Here is a 27,358-nt window from a genome sequence, read left to right as displayed (position 1 = left end):
GAGCTGAGTTCCAAAAAACTTCCGCTGACGCACTTCCGCTGACGCTACTTCCGCGAGCGTTCGGCCGGCGTCCTGAGATTAACCTCTGTTGGCGCGGGTTACGGAAGCCATGTTGAAACCTGGAAACGGTGAGGTTGCGTGAATCACCATTTTGGGTAATGGCAAGGATGCCCTCCAAGTGCGTGATTCACGTTAAGGATATCTCCGTCCCCGAAAAGCGAGGAGAAGAAACGCCATCTTGCTCTCGGCAGGTACCAGCAGTGCTCTGGGAGAACGACGACCATTTTGAAGCCTGGCGAATTTTTTTCTTCTAAGAGTCACTTCTTAACCGTAGTTTTCAAGAGAAAAGAGGTATTCGCGGGTCCGTAATCCCAAACTGGATACCTAAAGAAAGAGGAGAGTGAAAAAGTTGGCTTAAAGCTCAACATTCAGAAAAAGAAGATCATGGCATCTGGTCCCATCACTTCGTGGGAAATAGATGTGGAAACAGTGTCAGACTTCATTTTTGGGGGCTCCAGAATCACTGCAGATGGTGATTGCGGCCATGAAATTAAAAGACGCTTACTCCTTGGAAGGAAAGTTATGACCAACCTAGATAGCATATTCAAAAGCAGAGACATTACTTTGCCAACAAAGGTCTGTCTAGTCAAGGCTATGGTTTTTCCAGTGGTCATGTATGGATGTGAGAGTTAGACTATGAAGAAAGCTGAGCGCCAGAGAACTGATGCTTTTGAACTGTGGTGTTGGAGAAGACTCTTGAGAGTCCCTTGGACTGCAAGGAGATCCAACCAGTCCATTCTAAAGGAGATCAGTCCTGATGTTCTTTGGAAGGACTGATGCTACAGCTGAAACTGCAGTACTTTGGCTACCTCATGCAAAGAGTTGACTCATTGGAAAAGAATCTGATGCTGGGAGGGATTGGGGCAAGAGGAGAAGGGGACGACAGAGGATGAGATGGTTGGATGCATCACCCACTTGATGGAAATGAGTTTGAGTGAAGTCCTCGAGTTAGTGATGGACAGGGAGGCCTGGCGTGCTGCAATTCATGGGGTCGCAGAGTCCGACAGGACTGAGCGACTAAACTGAACTGAACTGAAAGAAAGTGTATGACTCAGGCGTAGACATGGTGGATTTTAATCTTCCGGAGTCCAAACTTCAAAAATGCCAGGCTTGATCCATTGCCTTATAATAACTCCTTTTTATCTTAGAGTTTCGAGAATGGCACCTGTTGAAATGGTCTGCTGCACATTCAGTGTGTACTTTTGATTATCTTGTTTGGAAATTTTACCCATGTTAAGCTGTAAATGGGCTTCCTTGATGGCTCAGATGGTAAAGAATCCGCCTTTAACACAGAAGACCTGAGCTCTATCCCTGGGTCCGGAAGATCCCTTGGAGAAGGAAATGGCAACCCATTCTTGTATTCTTGCCTGGAAAATCCCATGAACAGAGGAGCCTGGCGGGATACAGCCCATGGGGTCACAAAAGTCAGACACGACAGAGTGACTAACACACTAAGCTGTAAATGGGATCAATTCAATCCCTGACCAGTTGGGACAGCATTATGGATTATTTAATAGCCGCTGTTTGCGTTCAGTTTTATTATAATGGTAAATTCTACTGCAGTGTCTCCATAAACACCTGCTTTGTATACTCCAAATTTATACTTGCCACAACAGTCACCTAATTGATTTAATTAGCACAGAGGGCAAGTGGAAAACCAATATACCAAGTCAAGTCTGTCTGACTACAACAGTGGTCTAGTCACCACTTCATCATGTTGACTGGTTGAAAACCTGTCTAATTTGTCTGCTCTGCATACAAAGTGATATCTTAAAACTCAAAAATGAGTCATAATGTCTAGCCATTATAAGGATGTGGGGAATCAACTACTCAAGTGTTTGCCGGAAGGTAGTGGTTTAGCATTTCTGAAGGTAAATTTCAAATTAATATCCTGTATGTAACATTCAGTGTAGCAAATCCACTAATAGCTATTTTAGGGCAATAATTTTATATGTGCAAAAATAATATACACAATGTTTATTACAGCGTTGTTTGTAGTAGTGAAAAATGGAAACTAGGTAAATGAATATCAACAGAAAAGAAACTAGGTAAATGAATATCAACAGAAAATGGTTAATGGCATATCTATTACTATAGAATGCTTTGAGATTGTGTGTGTGTGTGTGTGTGTGTGTGTGTGTGTGTGTGTGTGCTGTGCTCAGTCATGTCTGACTCTTTGCTACCCCGTGAACTGTAGCCGGTCAGCCTCATTTGTCCATGGATTTTCCAGGCAGGGAAATTGGAGTGGGGTGCCTCCTACTCCAGGGAATCTTCCTAACCCAGGGTTCAAACTCAGGTCTCCTGGATTACAGGCAGATTCTTTACTATCTAAGCCACCAGGGAAGTCCTTAAGTTCAGTTCAATTCAGTTGCTCAGTCGTGTCCGACTCTTTGCGACCCCATGAATCACAGCACACCAGGCCTCCCTGTCCCTCACAAACTCCCGCAGTTCACTCAGATTCACGTCCATTGAGTCAGTGATGCCATCCAGCCATCTCATCCTCTGTTGTCCCTTTGTCCTACCCCCAATCCCTCCCAGCATCAGAGTATTTTCCAGTGAGTCAATTCTTCGCATGAGGTGGCCAAAGTACTGGAGTTTCAGCTTCAGCATCATTCCCTCCAAAGAAATCCCAGGGCTGATCTCCTTCAGAATGGACTGGTTGAATCTCCTTGCAGTCCAAGGGACTTTCAAGAGTCTTCTCCAGCACTACAGTTCAAAAGCATCAATTCTTCGGCACTCAGCCTTCTTCACAGTCCAACTCTCACATCCATACATGACCACAGGAAAAACCATAGCCTTGACTAGACGAACCTTTGTTGGCAAAGTAATGTCTCTGCTTTTGAATATGCTATCTAGGTTGGTCATAACTTTCCTTCCAAGGAGTAAGTGTCTTTTAATTTCATGGCTGCAGTCACCATCTGCAGTGATTTTGGAGCCCCCCAAAATAAAGTCTGACACTGTTTCCACTGTTTCCCCATCTATTTCCCATGAAGTGATGGGACTGGATGCCATGACCTTACTTTTCTGAATGTTGAGCTTTAAGCCAACTTTTTCACTCTCCTCTTTCACTCTCATCAAGAGGCTTTTTAGTTCCTCTTCACTTTCTGCCATAAGGGTGGTGTCATCTGCATATCTGGGGTGATTGATATTTCTCCCGGCAATCTTGATTCCAGCTTGTGTTTCTTCCAGTCCAGCGTTTCTCTTGATGTACTCTGCATATAAGTTAAATAAGCATGGTGACAATACACAGCCTTGACGTACTCCTTTTCCTATTTGGAACCAGTCTGTTTTTCAATGTCCAGTTCTAACTGTTTCTTCCTGACCTGCATACAGATTTCTCAAGAGGCAGGTCAGGTGGTCTGGTATTCCCATCTCTTTCAGAATTTTCCACAGTTTATTGTGATCCACACAGTCAAAGGGTTTGGCATAGTCAGTAAAGCAGAAATAGATGTTTTTCTGGAACTCTCTTGCTTTTTCCATGATCCAGCAGATGTTGGCAATTTGATCTCTGGTTCCTCTGCCTTTTCTAAAACCAGCTTGAACATCAGGAAGTTCACGGTTCATGGATTGCTGAAGCCTGGCTTGGAGAATTTTGAGCATTACTTTACTAGCATGTGAGATGAGTGCAATTGTGTGGTAGTTTGAGCATTCTTTGGCATTGCCTTTCTTTGGGATTGGAATGAAAACTGACCTTTTCCAGTCCTGTGGCCACTGCTGGGTTTTCCAAATTTGCTGGCATATTGAGTGCAGGACTTTCACAGCATCATCTTTTAGGATTTGAAATCGCTCAACTGGAATTCCACCACCTCCACTAGCTTTGTTCGTAGTGATGCTTTCTAAGGCCCACTTGACTTCACATTCCAGGAAGTCCTTATGAGTGTATAATACAGGCTTCCCTCATAGCTCAGTTGGTAAAGAATCTGCCTGCAATACAGGAGACCCCAGTTCGATTCCTGGGTTGGGAAGATCCCCTGGAGAAGGAAATGGCAACCCACTCTAGTATTCTTGCCTGGAAAATCCCATGGATGGAGGAGCCTGGTAGGCTACAGTCCATGGGGTCTGGAGGAGTCGGACACGACTGAGCGACTTCACTTTCACTTTTCACTTTCATACATTGGAAAAGGAAATGACAACCCACTCCAGTATTCTTGCCTGGAGAATGCCAGGGACAGAGGAGCCTGGTGGGCTACCGTCTATGGGGCCACACAGAGTCGAACACAACTGATGTAACTTAGCAGCAGCAGTAAGGTGTTATTATTCTTCAAATATCTCCCACTAAACTATCAGCTACAGAAAGCAAGAACTTTGCCTTTTCAGCACCTAGCATGATGCCCTTCACACAGTAGGTAATAATGGTTGAATAATACAAGATTTCTACTTAAGTACAGTCATTTAGCTTATTTAACTTGGCCATTTCTCCCAAATCCCCCAATTTCAGGGTCCTATGTATACTTTGCAAAAAATTCAAAGACTATGAAAGAGGCTTTTGGGGGGAAGGGAGTGATGGAGATACACTGTATCTTGATTGTCGTGTTAGTTGCACAAAATGTATATGTTAGTCAAGACTAAAGAAAATGTGCACTTAAAATGTATGCATTATGTTATATGTAAATTACAACTAAATAAAATGTATTTTTAAAACTTTAAAGTCCATCTCCGTGCTTCTCAAGATCCATCCTTCTGTTGTTCTCCATTGAGTTGACCACTATAAACAATTTTTTTAATGTTCTTTCTGGTATTTTCTATGCATTATGCATTTATAAATGTATGTGAGTCTATGAATTTTCACAAATGGAATCATGCATGCTGTCCACATTTTGATTTTTACCTGACAATACATCAAGATACCGTTTTATATCAGTACATATAGGTAGACTGAAAACTTTTTAACATTTCATACATTCCATTGAAAGACTACCTATAGATTCTTTTCAAACTACCTGTGAATTAGATTAATGAGATTTACTTTCAAAGAATCAGCCTATTATTAGAAGGTAGAAGTACATGCGTGCATGCATGCTAAGTCACTTCAGTCGTGTCTGACTCTTTGCAACGCTATGGACTGTAGCCTGCCAGGCTTCTGTGTCTATGGGATTCTCCAGGCAAGAATTCCAAACTGGGTTACCATGCCCTCCTTCAGGGGATCTTCCTGACACAAGGATCGAACCATAGTCTCTTGTGTCTCGTGCACTGGTAGGCAGGTTCTTTACTACTAGTGCCACCTGGGAAGCCCAATACTCTTTGCTACCCCATGGACTGTAGCCTGCCAGGCTCCTCTAACCATGGAATTCTCCAGGTAAGAACACTTGAGTGGGTAGCCATTCCCTTCTCCAGGGGATCTTCCCAACCCAGTGATTGAACTCAGGTCTCCCACATTGCAGGCGATTCTTTACTCTCTGGGACACCAGGGAAGCCCCAGTAAAAGTGCAGGAACTTTAAATTAGGAGAGACCTTTAGACATACTGCCCTCGGGCGGGAAGATCCCCTAGAGAAGGGACTGGCTACCCACTCCAGTATGGAGAATCACATGGACAGAGGTTACAGTCCATAGGGACACAAAGAGTCAGACATGACTGACTAACACTTTTAGACATATTTAGTAGTCTTTTCCAAACCATTTTTTTAAAATATGAGAACCCAATGCACCCATACAAACTCAAATATATATGCCTGAAACAAAGGTTTCCCAAAATGCTACTTTTACTAAACTTTTGCCAACAAAGGTCCATCTAGTCAAAACTATGGTTTTTCCAATAGTCATGTATGGATGTGAGAGATGGACTATAAAGAAAACTGAGCACTGAAGAATTGATGCTTTTGAACTGTGGTGTTGGAGAAGACTCTTGAGAGTCCCTTGGACAGCAAGGAGATCCAACCAGTCTATCCTAAAGGAAATCAGTCCTGAATAGTCATTGGAAGGACTGATGCTGAAGCTGAAACTCCAATACGTTGGCCACCTGATGCAAAGAACTGACTCATTTGAAAAGACCCTGATGCTGGCAGAGATTGAAGGTGAGAGGAAAAGGGGGCAACAGAGGCTGAGATGATTGGATGGCATCACCGACTCGATGGACATGAGTTTGAGTAAACTCTGGGAGTTGGTGATGGACAGGGAGGCCTGGTGTGCTGCAGTCCATGGGGTCACAAAGAATCAGACACGACTGAGCAAGTGAACTAAACTGAACTGAACTAAACCCAATGGCAGTTTATAGTTTCTATTATATTTTACTCTATTTTCTGTTGTTCTCAACCCACAAAATTGATTTCAATACCCATTAGTACATTTGAACTTACAGTGAAAAGGTAAAAAGGGGTCTAACATTGCTCACCATTTAACAGGTTGAAAAAAAAACCTACTAAAGAAAGACCAAGAGTATATCTGATGATTAGATCATTTATTTAGGCCCTTATGTGCATTGAACTCTTCTTTTTGAAAGACATCTTATAAACTCTCCACTGGCTGTAAAATAAAGTCTAATGTCCTTAGGCAGATGTTTCTTCACCGTCTTGCCCCAGGTTTTCCTTCCAGACTCATGTAGAGCCACTTCTCACCCTTCCTCCCTCATTCGAATCCCCAATGTCCTCTCTAACTTACCTGCTCACAGTGCTATAATTTCGCAAATGCATTACCTCTATTCATGCTGAACGTATTTGCAAAGACTGAAATGCCCTTCTCATTCATTCTTTGGTAAAATGGCTTCAGATTCTAATTAAATGTCAATTTGGGAAGCTCTCTTCAAATTCTTTAAACAGAACTAGTAACACTCTTCTCTGTGCTCTCACAACTTTTTTTTAATACTTAGGTTTTAGTTCTTAGCCCATTGCATTCAACTGTTTATAAGTAAGTTTATTTTCCAAAAGAAAGAAGCATATTTGTATTTCCCCAGAATTTGTCATAGTTTCCAGAATATAATAAAAGCTCCATACATTTTTTTGTTTGTTAAATGAATGATCGTTTCTGTCCATCTTTACAGGGGTGATTTGTCCTTTCTCAATCAAGAAAATTTCAAATGTCTTGGCTGGAATTCACCTCTGCCCACCACTAGAGGGTAGTAGCTACACAATTCAAAAATTCTAGACTGTCTATAGTAACTGTCTTAGAAATCGAGCCAATTTTCTCACTATTTGTGACTTTCTCAGTATATGTGATTTAACCAAGCTCAACAAAAGCACTTTTGTTGGAAATGATGGAGGCCTCATCCATCTCAAATCTTGATTCCTTTTAGATGTGTTAAACATGAAAATAGAGGTCATGGTTTTCTTGCCTTATACCAGTAACATATTTCTCAGCTCTTTCTTCTTTGCCCATACACAAAAAGTTATTTATCATAGGCTTTTAAATTCTGGTCTACTTTTTCTCAGTCCACTATTATTTATCATGAAATCATACTTGTTAAAGTACAATTTTCCTAAATCCTGGAGTTGCTACAAATGCAGTTATAAAATTGTAATGCAACTTGAATCATAGTTTATGGATCTTGCTTACTTATAAGGGATCTTAGGGACCTTGTGGAGAAGGCAATGGCACCCCTACTCCAGTGTTCTTGCCTGGAGAATCCCAGGGACGGCAGAGCCTGGTGGGCTGCTGTCTATGGGGTCGCACAGAGTCGAACATGACTGAAGACGCAGCAGCAGCAGCAGCAGCAGCAGCAGAAACCTTGTAGTTGAAATCCCACATTTAAAATTTTGTTATTTTGTATTGGGATATAGCTGATTAAAAATGTGATAGTTTATATCTGATAAAAATGTGATAGTTATAGCTGATTAAAAATGTGATAATTTCTATAGTTTCAGATAGAACAGTGAAGAGGCTCAGTCATACATATACATGTATCCATTCTCCCCCAAACTCCCCTCCCAGGAAAACCACTCCATAACACTGAGCAGAGTTTCCTGTGCTATCAAGTAGATCCTTGTTAGTGTTGGTTATCCACTTTAAATATAGCAGTGTGTACATGTCCATCCCAAATTCCCTGACTATCCCTTCTCCCCATCCTTCCTCCCCTCCCACCCAGCAACCATTAAGTTCCTTCTCTAAGTCTGTGAGTCTGATTCTGCTTTGTAAATTACTTGATTTGTATCATTTTGTAAATTACTTCATTTGTTTCATTTCTTTTTAGATTTCAGGTATAAAAGACGTCGGAAGTTATTTCTCCTTCTCTGTCTCCTTCTCAGTATGACAGTCTCTAGGTCCATCCATGTTGCTGCAGGTGACATTACTTTATTCTTTTTAATGAGAAATCCCACATTTTACATATGAGAGACTTGAATACTAAACTTATTAAAGGATTTGTCTAAAGACACAGGTGGTGATACAGTGAGGACTGGAACCTCATGTCTCATGATTGGGGAACTTATTTTTTACCACCTCACATTATACAAGAAGCACACAACATACTGGTTCAAAAATAGTACACGTGTAATTTTGTGCACATGTTTGTTTTTTATTATATGCTCTAAAGATAGCTTCCCAAGTACACAAAAATATATGAGATATTTATTACAGTACTTTTGCAGTTAAAAAGTAGAAATAATGTAAATGTCCATCAATCTGGAGTTGATCAATTTCGTAAGTAAATTATAGTACATCTATCAATGAAGCACTATTTGTGTCTGTCAAAAATTGCAATTAATCTGTATGTTTTGATCTGAAAAGGTAAACTAATAAGGGAAAACTGCAAGAAACAGAAGAAAAAGTATTATATTAAGTCATTTGTATAAAACTGTGTTAAAAGTAGTAAGGTTTGATAGGCATAAAATAATTATGGAATTATAGCTGAGACACTTAACAAGGACGGTTATTTCTGGGAAATGAAAAAAGGGGGAAAAGGGAAATTCTTTCCCATTTTATACCCTTCTTATAATGGTTATAATAACTTATCAAAGTAAATCAAGAACTGTTCACACAAAATTTTAAAACATAAAAGTATAACCACATATTTCTTACAGAGTCATAGATACATAGAAAAAGTATAAAAGCACACACAGAAAGAAAAATCATTACATCTGGGGAAAAAGGAAGATAAAAGATTTGGGATAGGAGTATATACATCTTTAAAAAATAACTTAAGTAAATATATCAAAATATTTAAGATCTTAATAAAGCTGATTAGTTGCAACTTGATAAAGCTGATGTTAATAATATTTTTTTGTATACTCATTTGTCTGTTTTAAGTATTTCATTATGATAAAATGAAGAGTCCAAAAGGTAAAAATTAAATAATGAAGAGTTGCAGAATTACATGTATACATGTGCAGTGTTCAAAAATACACATATACTTACACATACATAGAATAATACTGGGGAGAAGGCAATGGCACCCCACTCCAGTACTGTTGCCCGGAAAATCCCATGGATGGAGGAGCCTGGTAGACCGCAGTCCATGGGGTCGCTAAGAGTCAGACACGACTGAGTGACTTCACTTTCACTTTCCACTTTCATGCATTGGAGAAGGAAATGGCAACCCACTCCAGTGTTCTTGCCTGGAGAATCCCATGGACGGAGAAGCCTGGTAGGCTGCAGTCCATGGGGTTGCACAGAGTCAGACACGACTGAAGCGACTTGGCAGCAGAATAATATTGAAAAGGATATAAAATCCACATTTAATATCCTAGGTGATAAGACAGCATCTTTTGTTCTAACACTTGGTCACTGATCCCAGTTTCTGACACAAGGGAAACTCTTGTGGTGACTCTAGGTGGGTTCTTGAATGGCTCCTGGATTAGGGCTCTGGAAAGACCAAGCCATGATTTCGTGAGTGCTCAGTTTTTCCATAATGTCCAACTCTTTGTGACCGCATGGACTGTAGCCCACCAGGCTCCTCTACCCATGGGATTCTCCAGGCAAGAATACTGGACTGAGTTGCCATGTCCTCCTCCAGGGGATCTTCCCGACACAGGAATCAAACCCAAGCCTCCTGTGTCTCCTGCATTACAGGTGGATTCTTTACTGCTGAGTCACCAGGAAAGCCCAAACCATGATTAGAAGCTTGGAATTTCCAGCCCCACCCTGCACGCTCTTGAAAAAGGGAAATGGCTAGAAATAGTTAATAATTGAACATGCCTGTATGATAAGGCCTCCAAAAAATTGCAATAACATGGGTTTGAGAGAATTTTCAGATTGGTAAGCACATCCATGTTTTTACATCCATGAAAGGGTGACACATCCCAAGTCTACTGGAGACAGAAGCCGCTGCACTCAGGACCCTCCTAAACCTCACCTTATGGACCCCTTCATCTAGCTGTTCATCTGTGTCCTTTATCATGTCCTTTAACAAACTGGTAAACCTAAATATTTTTTCCCAGGGGCTTCCCAAGTGGCGCTAGTAGTAAAGAACCTGCCTGCCCACTCAAGAGATGTAAGACATGCAGGTTCAATCCCTGGGTGGGGAAGATACCCTGGAGAAGGAAATGACAACCCACTCCAGTATTCTTACTTGGAGAGTCCCATGGACAGAGGAGCCTGGAGAGCTGCAGTTCATCCATTAAACAAATTACTGCCAAATAACTGTTTCCTTGAATCTGTCAGCCACGCTAGCAGATAATCAAACACAAAGGGAAGAAAATCATGAGAACCCCTAATTTGTAGTCAAGACAGACAGAATTTGTGGGTAACATGGGGAACCTACAACTTGTGATTGGCATCTGAAGTTGGGAGCAGTCTTATGGAATTACATGCATGCTCAGTCATGTATGACTCTTTGTGACCCCATGGACTGTAGCCCACCAGGCTCTTCTGTCCATGGGATTCCCAGGCAAGAACACTGGAGTGGGTTGTCATTTCCTCCACCAGGGGGATCTTCCCAACCCAGCGATGGACCTCAGGTGTCTTGTGTCTTCTGCATTGGCAGGTGGATTCTTTACCACTATGCCACCTGGGAAGTTCAGCCCTTAACCTGTAGAATGTGATGCTATCTCCAGGTAGATAGTGTCAGAATTGGGTTAAATTGTAGGGCAGCCAGCTGGTGTTGCAGAATTATTTGATGTGGGGAAAGAACACACACACATTTGGGGACTACCTTAGTGGTCCAGGGGTTAAAACTCCATGCTTCTACTGCAGGGGTACAGCTGGTTTGATCCCTCATCAGGTAAGTTTTCCACAGTGCAGCAAAAAAAAGAAAAAAAAAAAACAAAACACACCTTTGGTGACCATAAGTGTCAAAAGTGAAATGTCCTGTGTGAAAGTAAAAGAGACATATGGGAGCTGGAGACCTGGTGTTTTCCCTGCACAGAGGGGAAAACTGGGTGGTTTTTCAAACCGGTATCATTTTGTATCACTGCCTTGCCCACATTCTGGTGGAAACACACTGGGGAAGAAAAGGCAAAAGGAGAAAGGAAACAGAGGACATTTTCTAAATAGTGCACAAATAAGATAGATAACCTAAAAGATCCATCAAAATTTACTCAAAAATTTATCTACACTTCAAACATTTATGAGAGCCGTCTACCCCTCAATAATCCTGAATCCTGTCCCACCCCCACCAATTTTCTTACGGCCTCTCATTAGACTAGATGAACATAAACTAAAGCCTTATTTCTTGTCCATTTTGGGTTTCATGGAACTAAAGTCACAAAGGATGTTCAAGAAACACTCAGTTTACTTCCCTTTCAATCTCTCTTCCTTGGGTGGCTACCAACATCTAAAACAAAGCAAACTTTCATTTCCATCAACCTGACCCATTTATTGGCTTTTGAGCAGCAAGTAACTGGACCCCACACCTTTCAGTAACAAAACTAGCAATCCTGGCCAGAGCCCACAGCCACTAGCAGCTGCCAAGATTCCCTGTCATCTTCGTTGCAGAAGCCCACCAGAGTTGTCTGTGGCTGCAGAAGTCAGAAACTAAATGATTCCTCTTTCAGTCTCTCTTTCATATTTTAATATTTTTAATGTTTATTCTATGTTATAGGTTTTGTTCTTTTACTTTAAAAACATATTTGCAAACTTTGCACAAAAATTAAATGTCCATAGATGGAGGAATGGATAAAGAAAATGTGGTACATATATACAACACACTATTACTCAGCCATAAAAAAAGATAGTCATTTGCAGCAAATGGATGGACCTAGAAACTTTCATGCTGATGAAAAGTAAGTCAGACAGAGAAAGATAAATATGCTATCGCTTATATATGGAATCTAAAAATAATGGTACAGACAACTTATTTGAAAAGCAGAAAGAGACACAGAGGTAGAGAATAAGCTTATGGGTATTAAGGGGGAAAGGGACATGGTATAAATTGGAAGACTGGATAAAATAAATAACTAATAAGCTACTGTACAGCACAGGGAACTCTACTAAACACGCTAATGACCTTTATGGGAATAGTATCTAAAAGAGAGTGAATATATGTATATGTGTAACTGATTCACTTTGCTGTACTGCAGAAACTAACTTGACATTGTAAATCAACTACACTAAGATAAAAATTAACTTTTTTAATGCAATCATTCCCTTTTGCCTTCACTTCCCAAGAGCATATGAACATACCCCTCTGGCAGAGCCTATTCAGACCCTACCAAAGTGAAGGTCTAGAAAATGCAATACCCAAGCTTCTCATAGAGAAATAACAAGAAAGGATGGAAATGGGCTTGAATATCAATAAATAAAAATCTGACACAATCCCTGTTTTGCAGGCAAGGAAGTGAAAACACAGAGACTAAATAACTCCTGTGTGTTCATGCTAAGTCACTTCAGTCGTGTCTGACTCTGTGCAACCCCGTGGACCGTAGCCTGCCAGGCTCCTCCTCCAGGGGATATTCCCAACCCAGGGATAAATTCTTTTGTAGCACTATTAGTATCTGTCAAATTTCTACCCATTGTTAAAGCTCAGCTCTTCAGTGCATTATCTCCCTGTTTGCTTCAGTGAGAATTAGTCATTCCCTATTCCTGTTCCCAGGGTTACTCTGCTAACAGCCCTTACTGTATTATTATAATTGTATATACACAGCTGTTTGTTTTTTCAATCTCCCACAGTGTAAACTACATAGTGTTTATAGTAAGAGCGGAGTACTTGTTATGGTACTGAATTTATTGATAAAGGCCCTACCTTTTGCAAGGGGAATAGTTACCCTCTCCACCGTTGGTGGGCATATAACCTGGTAGAGTCTCCTTAGTGGGAAATGACATAGCTTTCAAAACTGTGCATCAGTTCAGTTCAGTTCAGTCACTCAGCCGTGTCCAACTCTTTGCTATCCCATGAACCGCAGCACGCCAGGCCTCCCTGTCCATCACCAGCTCCCAGAGTTTACCCATGTGAAACCTTTATTTCACATGTTTATATGTAAAAGGATAGTGTGAGTGAGAATTGCATTCAAGGTCTACTTTGAGGAGAAATCACTGCTCAAGGTCCCTCTTCAGTCTTCTGCACTCCTTCCTGATGAAACTAATTAATCCAAGGAATTAGTTAATCCAAGTAATTAATTTACTAATTTAATTCAATTAACTAGACTGCTGCCTGTTTTCCAATGTTTGAATCTCTTACCCACCCACCAGACTCTGACTATGCTGCATTTATTTATTTATATTTTTTACAGTAATAATCAAGAATGCAAGGAGATCAAACCAATCAATCCTAAAAGAAATCAACCATGAATATTCACTGGAAGGACTGATGCTGAAGCTGAAGCTCCAATACTTTGGCCACCTGAAGCAAACAGCCGATTCACTGGAAAAGACCCTGATGCTGGGAAAGATTGAAGGCAGGAAGAGAAGGAGGCAACAGAGGGTGAGATGGTTGGATGGCATCACTGACTCAATGGACTTGATTTGAGCAAACCCCGAGAGATAGAGGACAGGGAAGCCTAGCAGGCTGCAGTCCATGGCGTCTCAGAAGCAGACACAATTTAGGGACTGAAAAACAATCAAGAATGACAATTTCATAAATCACAACAATGTCACTTATACACATAAACATTTGAAGTTGATATGTGGAGGGAGAATATAATTCTAATTACCTCAAATTTTCATAGCAAGGTGACTCAGTTCAGTTCAGTTCAGTTGCTCAGTCGTGTCCGACTCTTTTTGACCCCATGGACTACAGCATACCAGGACTCCCTGTCCATCACCAGCTCCCAGAGTTTACCCAAACTCATGTCCATTGAGTCAGTGATGCCATCCAACCATCTCATTCTCTGTCGTCCACTTATCCTCCTGCCCTCTATCTTTCCCAGCTTCAGGGTCTTTTCAAATGAGTCAGCTCTTCGCATCAGGTGGCCAAAGTTTTGGAGTTTCAGCTTCAACATCAATCCTTCCAATGAACACCCAGGACTGATCTCCTTTAGGATGGACTAGTTGGATCTCCTTGCAGTCCAAGGGACTCTCAAGAGTCTTCTCCAACACCACATTTCAAAAGCATCAACTCTTCAGTGCTCAGCTTTCTTTATGGACAGAGGAGCCTGGTGGGCTGCAGTCCATGGGGTCGCTAAGAGTCGGGCACGACTGAATGACTTCACTTTCACTTTTCACTTTCATGCATTGGAGGAGGAAATGGCAACCCACTCCAGTGTTCTTCCCTGGAGAATCCCAGGGGCGGGGGAGCCTGGTGGGCTGCCGTCTGTAGGGTTGCAGAGTCGGACAGGACTGAAGCAACTTAGCAGCAGCAGCACATCCATACATGACTACTGGAAAAACCATAGCCTTGACTAGACGGACCTTTGTTGGCAAAATAACGTCTCTGCTTTTTAATATGCTGTCTAGGTTGGTCATAACTTTCCTTCCAAGGAGTAAGCACCATTTAATTTCATGGCTGTAGTCACCATCTGCAGTGATTTTGGAGCCCAAAAAGATAAAGTCAGCCACTGTTTCCACTGTTTCCCCATCTATTTGCCGTGAAGTGATGGGGCCAGATGCCACTGTGTGCCATTTAAACATTCTAAACAGCTTGTCACTAGGAATTCCCTGGAGGTTCCACTACAGGGGTCACAGGTTCGATTCCTGGTTGGGGTACTAAGAGCTCACATGCCACAGCTCAGTCAAATAAATAAATAAGTAAAATAGTTTGTCACCTCTTTTGAGAGAAATCCCATAATTCTTGAAGGACCTGCCCAGATCTTAATTCTACGTTCCTAGATTGCCCCTGGCTAAATACACCCCTGTTATTTTCTACTATTCAGTATTTTACTTCTGCTGCTACTTCTATCATTATGGTCTGGATTGTATTACAGCATTTTTTGTTGTTGTTGTATAGGTGCATATTCACACCAGATTGTGACTCTCTAGAAATAAGAATATAGTTTTTTGCATGATACAAAAAACTCTGATTTTTGCATGATACATTCCTTGACACATACTAAGCGTATAAGAGATGTTGGTTGAGATTTATTACATGGGGTTTTGAGAGTCATTCCCCTTAGTTACTCCTCACCCACATTCATATACCACTGGACCATTTTCTAAAACAAAACAAAAAAGCAAAACCCTATCAAGTGGGAAGCTCATGTATGAAAGTGCTTTCTCTAACCATGCTCTGTACTGCTGAAAACGTCTGAGAACCATGCTCTTCCACTTCTGTTTTGTAACTTTTCTTATCTGAGACATTCAGAAATGACTCACTTTGAAACTCTTCCTGTGGAGTCAGATGGTAGTGGAAAGTGTTGGGTTTGGTTTATCATCAGAAACGGAGAGAGGAAAGAGGAGGCGCTCATCAAAGTTCCTAACTGTACTTCAGGACTTGACTGTGGTCAAGGGCGGGGACCAGACGGGACAAGTGGGGACCTCCAGACCTATGCAGAAGCCTTCAGCTATTATCTCGGGTTTTTGGTAAGGAAATCTAGATGCACCTGATGATTTATGCCCAGCTTGTTCTCTTTAGATAATGGTTTGAAGGTCATTATTTTCTATTCCCCCTTCTTTCCCCAACTGTTATTTCTTTTGCTTTATTCCCATGTCCACCTTTTTCTTTTTCTAACTATTCCATGTTCTATTTATCTTTGCTGTTTACATTTCATTCCGGAACTAATATTGAATTTTTACATCATTTTCCCTGCTCTTAAATTGGCTGTTTCTCCTTCTGATCTTTGATTCCAGCTTTTCCCAATAATTCCATTTTCCAAATCAGTGATTATGTATTTTTCTTAATATATATATTTTTTCTATTTCATTTCGCTCTTTTTCTCTTTTATTTTTTTCCACATTCTTTATTGCTACTGATTCTGTCATCCTGTTATTAGTATTTGATTCTGGTATCTACTTTTCTTTCCCTATTATAGCTGAATTTTAGTTTCAGGATTTTACTTATCTTTTTAATTCTGATTGGTCAATTCAGTATTGAAAATTTAAAATATGTATATAGAGAGAGTTACTTTTCAACCAAAACCAATTTCGTATTGAAAACTTAAAAAAAATAGAAAGAGAGGTATCTTTCAACCAAACACTTGGAGAAATATAAAAAGTTACCTTGAACTGAAAGATTTTTAAGATTCTGATTCAGATACACTTTCATTTCAAAATATGATATTTAAAGTATAGTATGCCAGATGATTCAGTTTCTTTGCATTAGAATTTTTCTCTTTTCAATCTTTATTATTTACTTATTATTCTTTATTACTGTGCTGCTCTTGATGCCTTTCTCTATTAGCAATACCAAAGGCTTTTCTGTTATGTGATTATTTGTAGTAAAAAGAGTTTTGGCCTGATAGTAATTGGACCTAGGATTTGAGATCACTCCTAGTTGTGACTATGTAAAAGTCCCCTAATTTGTTGAGTTTCAGTGTCCAAAACTATAAAAATAGAAATAAGAAGAAATAATTGCTAACTTTCTTTTCAGCCCTTGAACTCTCTCCATCTCTCTATATTTTATGAATCGATGCGTGAATATGTGTGTAGGACAGGTGGTCAAGGTAGCTGCCATGCACAAAAGCAAAGGAAGTGAACCTGACAGGCCTCGAATATTAGAATAAGCAAGGCTACAGAATGGAGAATGGGAAGCACTTCTTCTTTTTTGTTATTTTGTTTTGTTATTTTAACTTCTGCTAATCCCTATGCTAGCATTTAGTCAACTCAGCAGAACAAGTCATATGGTATTCTGGGTTTCTACCAAAGGAAACATAAAATGCTGTTATAGCCAACAAGAATTGGGAACTGGAAAACAAAAAAAAGGAAGTTAGAAGAAATAGCATCCTTATCGAATCAAACAAATAAGAATTAAAATTTTTATTTAATAGAAAAAGAAAAGAAACCCCAAGTATGAGCATCCATCCATTCAAGTAATCTTTAATCCTTACGTCTTACAAAGCATTGTGCTAAATTCTGTGGAGCAAGCATTTAGAAATAAGATATTTTTTTACCATTATGAAACTTAAGGCTAGAATAATAGACAAGACAGCCATGAAAATAATTGTAATGCAGAACAAAAGGCACATTGCACAGAGAATACAAAAAGTGGTTCAAACCCCACATACACACACAAAATTTAGGAGGCTGAAGAAGTAAATTATGATTGGGATTATAAGAGAGGTTTCAAGGAAAATATACTTGAGCTTGATCTTGAAGAATGACTAGGATTTCAGCATAACTAGGATTTCAACAGATAGTGATTAAGAATGGAGGAAAGAGGAGGTTAAGGTAGAGAACATCATTCCAGACAGAAGTGAACAGCAGTCGCCAAGGTAAGAAAATGGCATTGACTTGGAATAGTGAGTTGTTCAGGAAAGCTATAAAGTAAGGTATGTTTACAGGAATGTCAAAAATTACAGGAATTTCGCTGGCAGTCCAGTGATTAATAATCTGCCTTCCAATGCAGGGTAGGTGGGTTTAATCCTTGGTCGCAAAATTAAGATCCCACGTGCCACAGGGCAGCTAAGCCCGTGAGCCACAACCACAGAGCCCACATTATTCAGCGAAGACCCAGCACAACCAAAAAAAAGAAAAGAAAATTAGGGAAGAGTTATGTCACAGAGGCCAAGAGAAAGAGAGTGATAAGAAGCCAATGTAAAGTAATAGAGATATTGTGGAGGATAAAGATAGAGAAAAAGATGCTTGTATTTACTCTCTAGAGGTAGTTTTAGCAGAGTAATGGGATAGAAGACTAATTACAAAGGGTTAAGAAGTAACTGGTGAGAACACAGACCCCAAAACAAACCAGTATCCTTGAAAAAGAGAAGCTGCTAAATTAAAAGGCTTAAGAAATATCCTGATGCAAAGTGTGATCCTTAACTGGATACAATTGTTGACAAACCAGCTATAAGGGATATTTTGGGGACAGCGGGAAAAAAAGGATAAAGTCTGAATATTCATCAAGGTAAGTCTTACTGTAAATATGGGGACTGCTAAGTGATAAAAGTGATCAAAGAAAGCAGTTTATATAAAACAATATGCATTTACACCCACGTTCATAGCAATAGCATCTGCAATAGCTAAAATGTGGAAGTAACTCCAATGTCCATTGACAGATGAATGGATAAATAAAATGTGGTACACACATAGAGTGGAATATTATTGTCTTAAAAAAGAAGAGAATTCTGACACACACTACAACATGGATGAACCTTGACGACATTTTGCCAAGTGAAATAAGCCAGTCACAAAAAGACAAATGCTGTAGGATTCCATCTATACAAGGGATCTAGAGTAATCAATCCTAAAAGATTATGCTGTGAAAGTGCTGCACTCAATATGCCAGTAAATTTGGAAAACTCAGCAGTGGCCACAGGACTGGAAAAGGTCAGTTTTCATTCCAATTTCAAACAAGGGCAATGCCAAAGAATGTTCAGGCTACAGCACAATTGCACTCATTTCACATGCTTGCAAATTTATGTTCAAAATCCTTCAAGCTAGGCTTCAACAGTATGTGAACCGAGAACTTCCAGATGTTCAAGCTGGATTTAGAAAAGGCAGAGGAAGCAGAGATCAAATTGCCAACATCCGTTAGATCATAGAAAAAGCAAGAGAATTCCAGAAAAACATCTACTTCTGCTTTATGCCAAAGCCTTTGACTGTGTGGATCACAAGAAACTGTGGAAAATTCAAGAGATGGAACTACCAGACACATTACCTGCATCCTGTATGCAGGTCAAGAAGCAGCAGTTAGAACTGGACATGGAACAACAGACTGGTTCCAAATAGGAAAAGGAGTACATCAAGGCTGTGTATTGTCACCCTGCTTATTTAACTTATATGCAGAGTACATTATGCGAAAAGCTGGGCTGGGTGAAGCACAAGCTGGAATCAGAATTGCTGGGAGAAATATCAATAACCCCAGATATGAAGATGATATCACCCTTATGGCAGAAAACAAAGAGGAACTAAAGCAACTCTTAATGAAAGTGAAAGAGGAAAGTGAAAAAGCTGGCTTAAAACTCAACATTCAAAAAAATGAAGATTATGGCATCCGATTCCATCACTTCTTGGCAAATAGATGGGGAAATAATGGAAACAGTTACAGACTTTATTTTCTTGGGTTTCAAAATCACTTCGGACAATGACTGCAGCCATGAAATTAAAAGACGCTTGCTATGACCAACCTAGACAGAATGTTAAAAAGCAGAGACATTACTTTGCTGACAAAGGTCCATCTAGTCAAAGCTATGGTTTTTCCAGTAGTCATTGTATGGATGTGAGAGTTGGACCATAAAGAAAGCTGAGCACCGAAGAATTGATGCTTTTGAACTGTGGTGTTGGAGAAGACTCTTGAGAATCACTTGGACTGCAAGGAGATCAAACCAGTCAATCCTAAATGAAATCAATCCTGAATATTCATTGGAAGGACTGATGCTGAAGCTGAAACTCCAATCCTTTGGCCACCTGATGCAAAGATCTGATTCATTGGAAAAGACTCTGATGCTGGGAAAAATTGAAGGCAAGAGGAGAAGGGGATGATAGGGAATGAGAAGGTTGGATGGCATTACCAACTCAATGGACATGAGTTTGAGCAGGCTCTGGGAGATGGTGAAGGACAGGGAAGCCTGGTGTGCTGTAGTCCATGGGGTTGCAAAGAGTTGCACAGGACTGAGCGACTGAACAACTAAGAGTAGTTAAACGCACAGAAACCAAAAGTAGGCTGGTGATTGCCATGGACTTCAGGGAAAGGGAAGTGAGGAACTGTTTTTTAAAAGATAGAGAATTTCAGCTTTACAAGATGAGAAAGTTCTAGAAATTGTACAATAATGTAAAAAACCCAACACTACTGAGCTGTACCCTTAAAAATGGTTAAGATGGTAAATTTTGTTACATGTGGTGGTGGTGGTTTAGTCACTCAGTCATGTTTGACTCACTGCAAGCCAACTGTAGCCCTCCAGGCTCCTCTGTCCATGGGATTTTCCAGGCAAGAATACGGGAGTGGGTTGCCATTCCCTTCTCCAGGGGAACCTTCCTCACCCAGTGATCAAATTCACATCCCCTGCATTGCAGATGGATTCTTTACCAACTGAGCCACTGTATTTCACCACAATTAGAACAATTTAAATACCAGTATGCACAGTGTAATCTAATTTCATTAAATTTTTCTTAATAAAAAATATATATACATATAGTACACACATATGAATGTGAATAAAGATCCAGAAAAATGTAAATTAAGGTACTAAAAGTGTGGGAATTCCCTGGAGCAGCCCACCAGGCACCAGGGCCCACCAGGCAGCCCACCAGGCAGCCCACCAGTGCAGCCCACCAGGCACCAGGGCCCACCAGCCCACCAGTAGTATCCAGTGGATACAACTTTGCTCTCCCAATGCAGGAGGCCCGGGTTCAACTCCTGGTCAGGGAACTAAATCCCACATGCTGCAACTAAAGATCCCACATGCAACTAAGACCTGACATAGCCAAATAAATAAAAATATTTTTTAAAAAAGATATTTAAGAGTAATCACTGACTAGTGGTATGTTTTTATTTTCTTATTTTTGCTTGTTTATGTTTTCCAATTTTCTTCATGAATTATTTCTGTTTCTATAATAATCAAGCTATTTTACCCAAGGTATATTCATAAAAAACAAATAAGAAAGCAATGATAGGTCGTAAGGAAATCAAGGGCTTCCCAGGTGGTGCTAGTGGTAAAGAACCACCTGCCTATGCAGGAGACTTAAGGATATGGGTTTGATTCCTGGGTAGGGAAGATTCCTGGGAGAAGGGCATGACAATCTGGAGGGCATGACAGTCCACTCCACTATTCTTCGATGGAGAATCCCATGGACGGACGATGCCTGGAGGGCTAACAGTCCATAGGGTCGCAAAGAGTCGGGCACAACTGAAGCGACTTAGCACAGCACATAGTTGATTTACCATATTGTGTTAATTTCTGCTGTAAAGCAAAGTGACTCAGTTATACATATTCTGCATACATATTCTGAAAAATTCAGAATTTTTCATATTCTGTTCCATTATGGTTTATCTCAGGATGTTGGATACAGTTCCATGTGCTATACAGTAGGACCTTGTTGTTTAACTATCCTATATATACTGGTTTGCATCTGCTAATCCCAAACTCCCAATACTCCCCTTTTCCTCAGCAACCACAGTCTGTTCTCTATGTCAGTACAGTAGATTTTACATTGTCTTTCAGAGTATGTTTTTGAGTAATCCAGTGTGAAGTTAAGGAATATAAAATAAACCAGTGTTAGGGTCTTTGTGGCTCTCCATCTTTAAGTTAGAATTCTATGAATATGCTTTTTTTTTTTTTTTTTAGTTTTAATATTTTTGTTTATATTTTTACAGAAGTTGGAGCAATGGAGTCTTTCTCTGCTGAGACCAATTCAACTGACCTACACTCACAGCCCTGGGATGAACCCCACATAATTCTCTCCATGGTCATCCTCAGCATCACTTTCCTACTGGGGTTGCCAGGCAATGGGCTGGTTCTGTGGGTGGCTGGCCTAAAGATGCAACGGACAGTGAACACAGTTTGGTTTCTCCATCTCACCTTGGCTGACTTCATCTGCTGCCTCTCCCTGCCCTTCTCCCTGGTCCACTTGGTTCTCCAAGGACACTGGCCCTACGGCTGGTTCCTATGCAAGCTCATCCCCTCCATCATCATCCTCAACATGTTTGCCAGCGTCTTCTTGCTGACCACCATTAGCCTGGACCGCTGTCTGTTGGTACTCAGGCCAATCTGGTGCCAGAATCATCGCAACGTGGGAACAGCCTGCACTATCTGTGGTTGTATCTGGGTGGTGGCTTTGGTAATGTGCATACCTGTGTTTGTATATCGGGAAACGTTCACTATAGACAACCAGAGTATGTGTAGCTACAATTTTGGTCACTATGGCTCATTAGATTATCCAGACTTCACCTATGATCTATTGGAAAATGGGTCTTTTGACAACTATCCGCCTGGAGAAATGGATGACAGGTTAGATTCCTTCTCTTCGCAAACCAAGGATCGGCCTTGGGCAGCCACCACTGGCCTCCATTCCCAAGAATTTCAAAGAACTTCTAGAGACTCACTCCCTATGAATTCAGCTAGATTATCTGTTCAACAACCACATTATGATTTGTTTCAGTCTGCTGATAAAGTCTCAGCTACACTCTCCAGTGACTTTCCCATTGAAGATCACAGAACTCACCCCCTGGAGAACTCAAATTCTTTTCTCCCTGCTGATTTAGAGTTTTTTTCTAATGCCTCCAGTGATTTGTTATACACATCTGAGCTATCACAAGGTTTCCAGGATGATTATTTCGGCCAATTTGCATATGATCATCAAGTGCCAACACCCCAGGTAGCCATAACCATCAGTAGGCTAGTGGTGGGTTTCCTGTTGCCCTTTATCATCATGGTGGCCTGTTACAGCCTCATTATCTTAAAAATGCGTCGGAGCCGCTTCACCAAGTCTCGGAGCAAACTCTTGAGAGTGGCTATGGTGGTGGTGGTTGTCTTCCTTGTCTGCTGGGCTCCGTACCACATTGTTGGAGTCCTCTTATTGTTTACTGACCCAGACACTCCCTCTGGGGAATCTCTGTTGTCCTGGGACCATGTGTCTCTTGCTCTAGCATCTGCCAATAGTTGCTTCAATCCATTCCTCTATGCTCTCCTGGGAAAGGACTTTAGGAGAAAAGCAAGACAGTCCATGCAGGGAATTCTGGAGGCAGCTTTCAGTGAGGACGTGACACACTCTACCAGCTGCCCCCAAAACAAAACCTCTTTCGAAAGAAACAGTATCAGTACAGTTGTATGAAAACATGGAGCCATTGACCTAAGCAGAGGTTCTTAGGCAAATGCAACGTGTTTCTTAAAAGACAGGCGAGATGGGGAGCAGCGGGGTTCTTGCAGAGACCGTCAAAGAATCCATCTGGAGGTTCTCAAAGCGTGGTCCCAGACAAGGGGCATGAGCATCACCTTGAAAGTTGTCAGAAGTACAAACTCTCCAGCCCTTCCCCCTGCAGGCTGGCTGAACCTGAATCTCTGGGAGTGGGGTCCCAAGAGTGTTTGCACAAGCTCTCTTATTTCTGATGAATGCTAAACTTGGGAATCACTGTAAAGATAGTTTATTTCAATCCCAAACAAAAGCACGTGAGATAAATGAGAATGCAGTCTGCTTAAAAATGATGTTTCAAAAGAAAATAATAATATTTCCAATGTCAAATATTTTCTAAATTTCCTTCCAGATTCAATTTAAAACCATTTCTTCCTGTGCTCCCTGAGTGAAAGATAATCTTTTATTCAATGGCTTTGTTGGGGTGATGGCAGTGGTGATGGTTTTAAATGAAAAAAAAAAAAGGTGCAAAAAGAACAAGTCTATAAAAACAAGGAACAGCTCTAAAAGGACTGTTTCTGAATAAAGTTGGTGCAACATGTGAAACACAAACAAACAAGGAGTTATGAGACTAAGTTGGGAGCAGAGTACAATGCCAGATGCCTGCTACTTGGAATTTTCTGGATACAGGACACAGGAATTCTGAGTTGCCTTCATTTCAGCTGAATAAGCATCTATTGTGTAAAGACTACTTAGGGCACCTAAGAACTTTCTCATGAAATGGTATATAAGTCACAGTTTGGGCAGATGGCTCCTCCGTTTGTTTGCTCTAACTGCTTATTGATAGAAGCATCTGTCTTTCATTCTTTTTCTTAAGCTCCTTAATTCCCTTACTTCTCTCCTGCCTCGAAATCTTCTTCCAGGCTTTTTGCCTCTAATAACCAATACTTTCATAACACGCAAATGACTCATTTGCTCTCACTACTTCCCAAGAAACTTATTTAAAACAAAAGGACAAAGAGTAGAAGATGAGGCAACTATTCTTGAATTCACTGCAAAATAGCTGAGTACCCTCTGGGCTTGTTACCCATCCAACTCCTAAAAACATGACTGTAGATGTGTATTTTTCACACTAAAATTATCAGATGTATCTGGGGTTTAATTAATCTTTATCTTTACCAATGTAATACATGCACACAATTTTTTAAAGAGAAACCAATGCTCATAATGAAATCTAAGAGGTTTCCTGCCCCACTCTGGCCAGCTTCTCCTTCCTCCTACTCCCACTTCCCAGAGATAACCCTTGAAACCACAATCTGAGATATTCTTTCTGAAATTTCCCATCATATTTCTAAGTCATGACCTTATGATGCTAGTTTTTGTACATGATAAATGTCTTTTTGTTTTGGAAGAGGAAGAATTTTTTCTAAACTCCTTCATATTTTGTGTTTATGCAGCATCCCAGTATTCATTAACCATCATCCTTTAATTTGTTCACAAGCACACATTTTCTGCTACTTTGCTGATCCATTCCAACCACGCTTCTTTCATTTTTAAAAAAGCATTCTCCAACCCCATCACCTTCTCGTTTTTTTCTGTATATGAAGTTTTATGTATGGATATTAAGCCTCTACATTTTCAGGTTTGTTTGTACTACAACTTAACCTCATCTGAGCCCAGTGATTTAACCTGAAACATAGAAAATGAGATGTTTTAGACTTGCAAAGCACTGTTCCTTGTTAAGTGGTGGAGGGGAGGGTCTGGACTACAAACGAGGTATAAAGTGCTATGTGGAAAATTTTCAAATCATTAGGAATGCTCTCACTTGTGCAATAATGATATCCAAGATGATGTGATTTGTCATGCTACTTTCCAATTTAATCTGCTCATATATTTGATGTGAATAAATGCTTTCTTTCTCCACAGTTCCTTGCAAGGCTCAGAGATTCATGGATCCTTTTAACTGACATTCAGGATATATCATAATCTCTAAACATACAGCAAATAAACCTCATAGTGGGTAGCTGTAGGCTTGCTGTAATGATGATTAGCTAGTTTTCTGGAAACCCCAACATTCTCATGGGACCCTGGATAGAAGTCTCAAACTCTTAGGGCTAGTGTACAGGATACCAGGGTGAATGATCTTGGCATAATTATCCCAAGTTGGCATACCTATTCAATAGTTGACATTTCTGGGCTCCTTTTGAGAGTTGTGTTTCCCTTGGAAATGTATTCTGAAGAAATCACTAGAATTGGAATCCCCTCATTTTCAATGTAAAACTCTGGTGAGTACCTGTAAGCTTTGCCCAAAGTCCCAGAGGGAGAGCCAAGTCCTTCTCAAATTGTAGTATTTTTAATCTTTAAAATACCCCAGAATGCAAGCAAGGCAGTTTAGTCCACACATCAAGCTGCAAGGTGGGACGGACTGCCTCTCCCAACAATATTTTGCAATAATTAACAGCATTAAAAAAAAAATGCTAGAGCCATGCTTTTAATCTTCCTTTCTTATCAATATTACCAAAAACATCAGTCAGATCCTGTGGGGGAACGAGGAGGAGGGGAAGTAGAAAACAAATGATTTCACATTTCCCTTTTCCCTACTCTGGCAAAAAAGAAATTCGACACCAGCACCAGGAAGATAAAACCATAAACATTCTTTTTTTTTTTTTTTTTTATTAAGAAAGCATGCAAAAAACAACAACAACAACAACTTGTGAGCCCATACACCCCCCCTTCCCAGCCTGCGCCAATGCAAAGCATTATGGGTGGTATGAAGGACTCACCAAACCATAAACATGGGGGTTGAAGAGAGAAAGGCAGGGATGGGTGGATGGATACCAGAGAATTGCTCCTTCCGTCCCTCTCCCCTACGCTCTCCTCTATTTCCTCTTTTGGCAGTGAGCTCCTGTAGTTCTGCACACATCACCCAAGACGACAACAATGACTAAACTTTCAAGGCTGGCAATGCTGGATCGACAAGAAAAAGGAGTATTCTCTCCCTTTCAGGGAGGGGAGGGGAAACTGAGGCCCAAAGAGAGTTGGGTTTGTCCTGTGCCATTTAGCGAGGCTGGTTTTAGCGGAGAGGGGGGCTAAAGGCCCCGAAGGCCTGACGGCCCATCTCCAGCCCAAGCCCTAAACTTCAGTGACTGGCTGCCCGCCAGAGTTCTCGTTTTCAGAAGACACAGATGAACTATACACAGGAGACATTTCCATGTCTGATTTAGTCTACCCTGGCAAATCTTGTGTGGATCTGGGTAGAAGAGGGGTTGAGAAACGTGATGATTTGTAAGAGAGGAGATCTTAGGAAGAACAGATGGGACGCTGTGTGTAGGAGGCACCCTGACTGGAAGGATAAGGAAGACACGCCTCAGATGGGGGACACTGGCCTAAGGCGTGTCACCACCCTGGAAGAGGAATTCTCCTTTCCCCAATGGGAAATCTTACGCCATACTTCAACCCCACAAACTGCCCTCCAACACGACAGGGGGTTCAAGCTACTCACACCCCCACGTCTTACTAAGAACTTCAAAGAAATAAAGTGCTGTTTAGTTAACTGCCCTTTTTTGCCCCCCTGACTTCAGCCTCACTTCAACAAACTCTCAGTATAGAACCCTTTACGAAGAAAGGAAGGGGAGGATGAGGGGAAAAGCAAGAGAGCGGAAAGCATGGGTAAATAAAAGGACAGGGAAAAAACCAGAAATCACAGAGAAAATGGCCTTGTCCATTTCGCACATTTTGTCCTACAGCTTTAAGAAAGTGACCATTCAGTAAAGTAAAAACGGAAATAAAACTGTTCTTCCTTCTCAGAACTAGAATTCAACAATTAATATCCAATATATGCTAAGTACTTTGCAGCCATAAACCATGGCCACTCCTTGATAAAGGAGATAAGTTTCCCCTGTACCTTTTTTTGGGGGGAGGGGGCAGGGGGGGGTCCTTCTTTGGCCCTCATGAAGCTCTTTGTATTCAGTTATTTATTACCCTCTCCCAAGTTCCTTCATCCTTCAAAAAACCTGATTGCAAAAGCTTCAGCCCCAGTGATCTGGATTCCAAGAGAAGCATTTGCCTACATAGGTAAATAACTGAAATATTCCCTATGCATGTCTACACCACTTCCCCTTTCCTCTCTCACCCTCCTGCCACCCGTACTGTAGGTTTGGTTCTGCTTTGATCCATGGG

At 40.8% G+C, this 27,358-nt stretch overlaps 1 protein-coding gene across 1 annotated transcript; it reads left to right on the top strand.

The window, feature by feature from the left end:
• Positions 1 to 15,527: 15,527 nt before the first annotated feature.
• On the top strand, positions 15,528 to 25,104 carry C3AR1 (complement C3a receptor 1). Its single transcript, XM_019961621.2, has 2 exons — positions 15,528 to 15,817; positions 21,705 to 25,104. The coding sequence occupies exon 2, from the start codon at positions 21,716 to 21,718 to the stop codon at positions 23,159 to 23,161; it is 1,446 nt and encodes a 481-aa protein (XP_019817180.2). The 5' UTR covers positions 15,528 to 15,817; positions 21,705 to 21,715; the 3' UTR covers positions 23,162 to 25,104.
• The last annotated feature ends 2,254 nt before the right edge of the window (positions 25,105 to 27,358 follow it).

Source organism: Bos indicus, chromosome 5 (assembly GCF_029378745.1).
Source record: "Bos indicus isolate NIAB-ARS_2022 breed Sahiwal x Tharparkar chromosome 5, NIAB-ARS_B.indTharparkar_mat_pri_1.0, whole genome shotgun sequence".
NCBI classification, from domain to species: domain Eukaryota; kingdom Metazoa; phylum Chordata; class Mammalia; order Artiodactyla; family Bovidae; genus Bos; species Bos indicus.
This window is presented reverse-complemented; position numbering and strand designations above follow the sequence as displayed.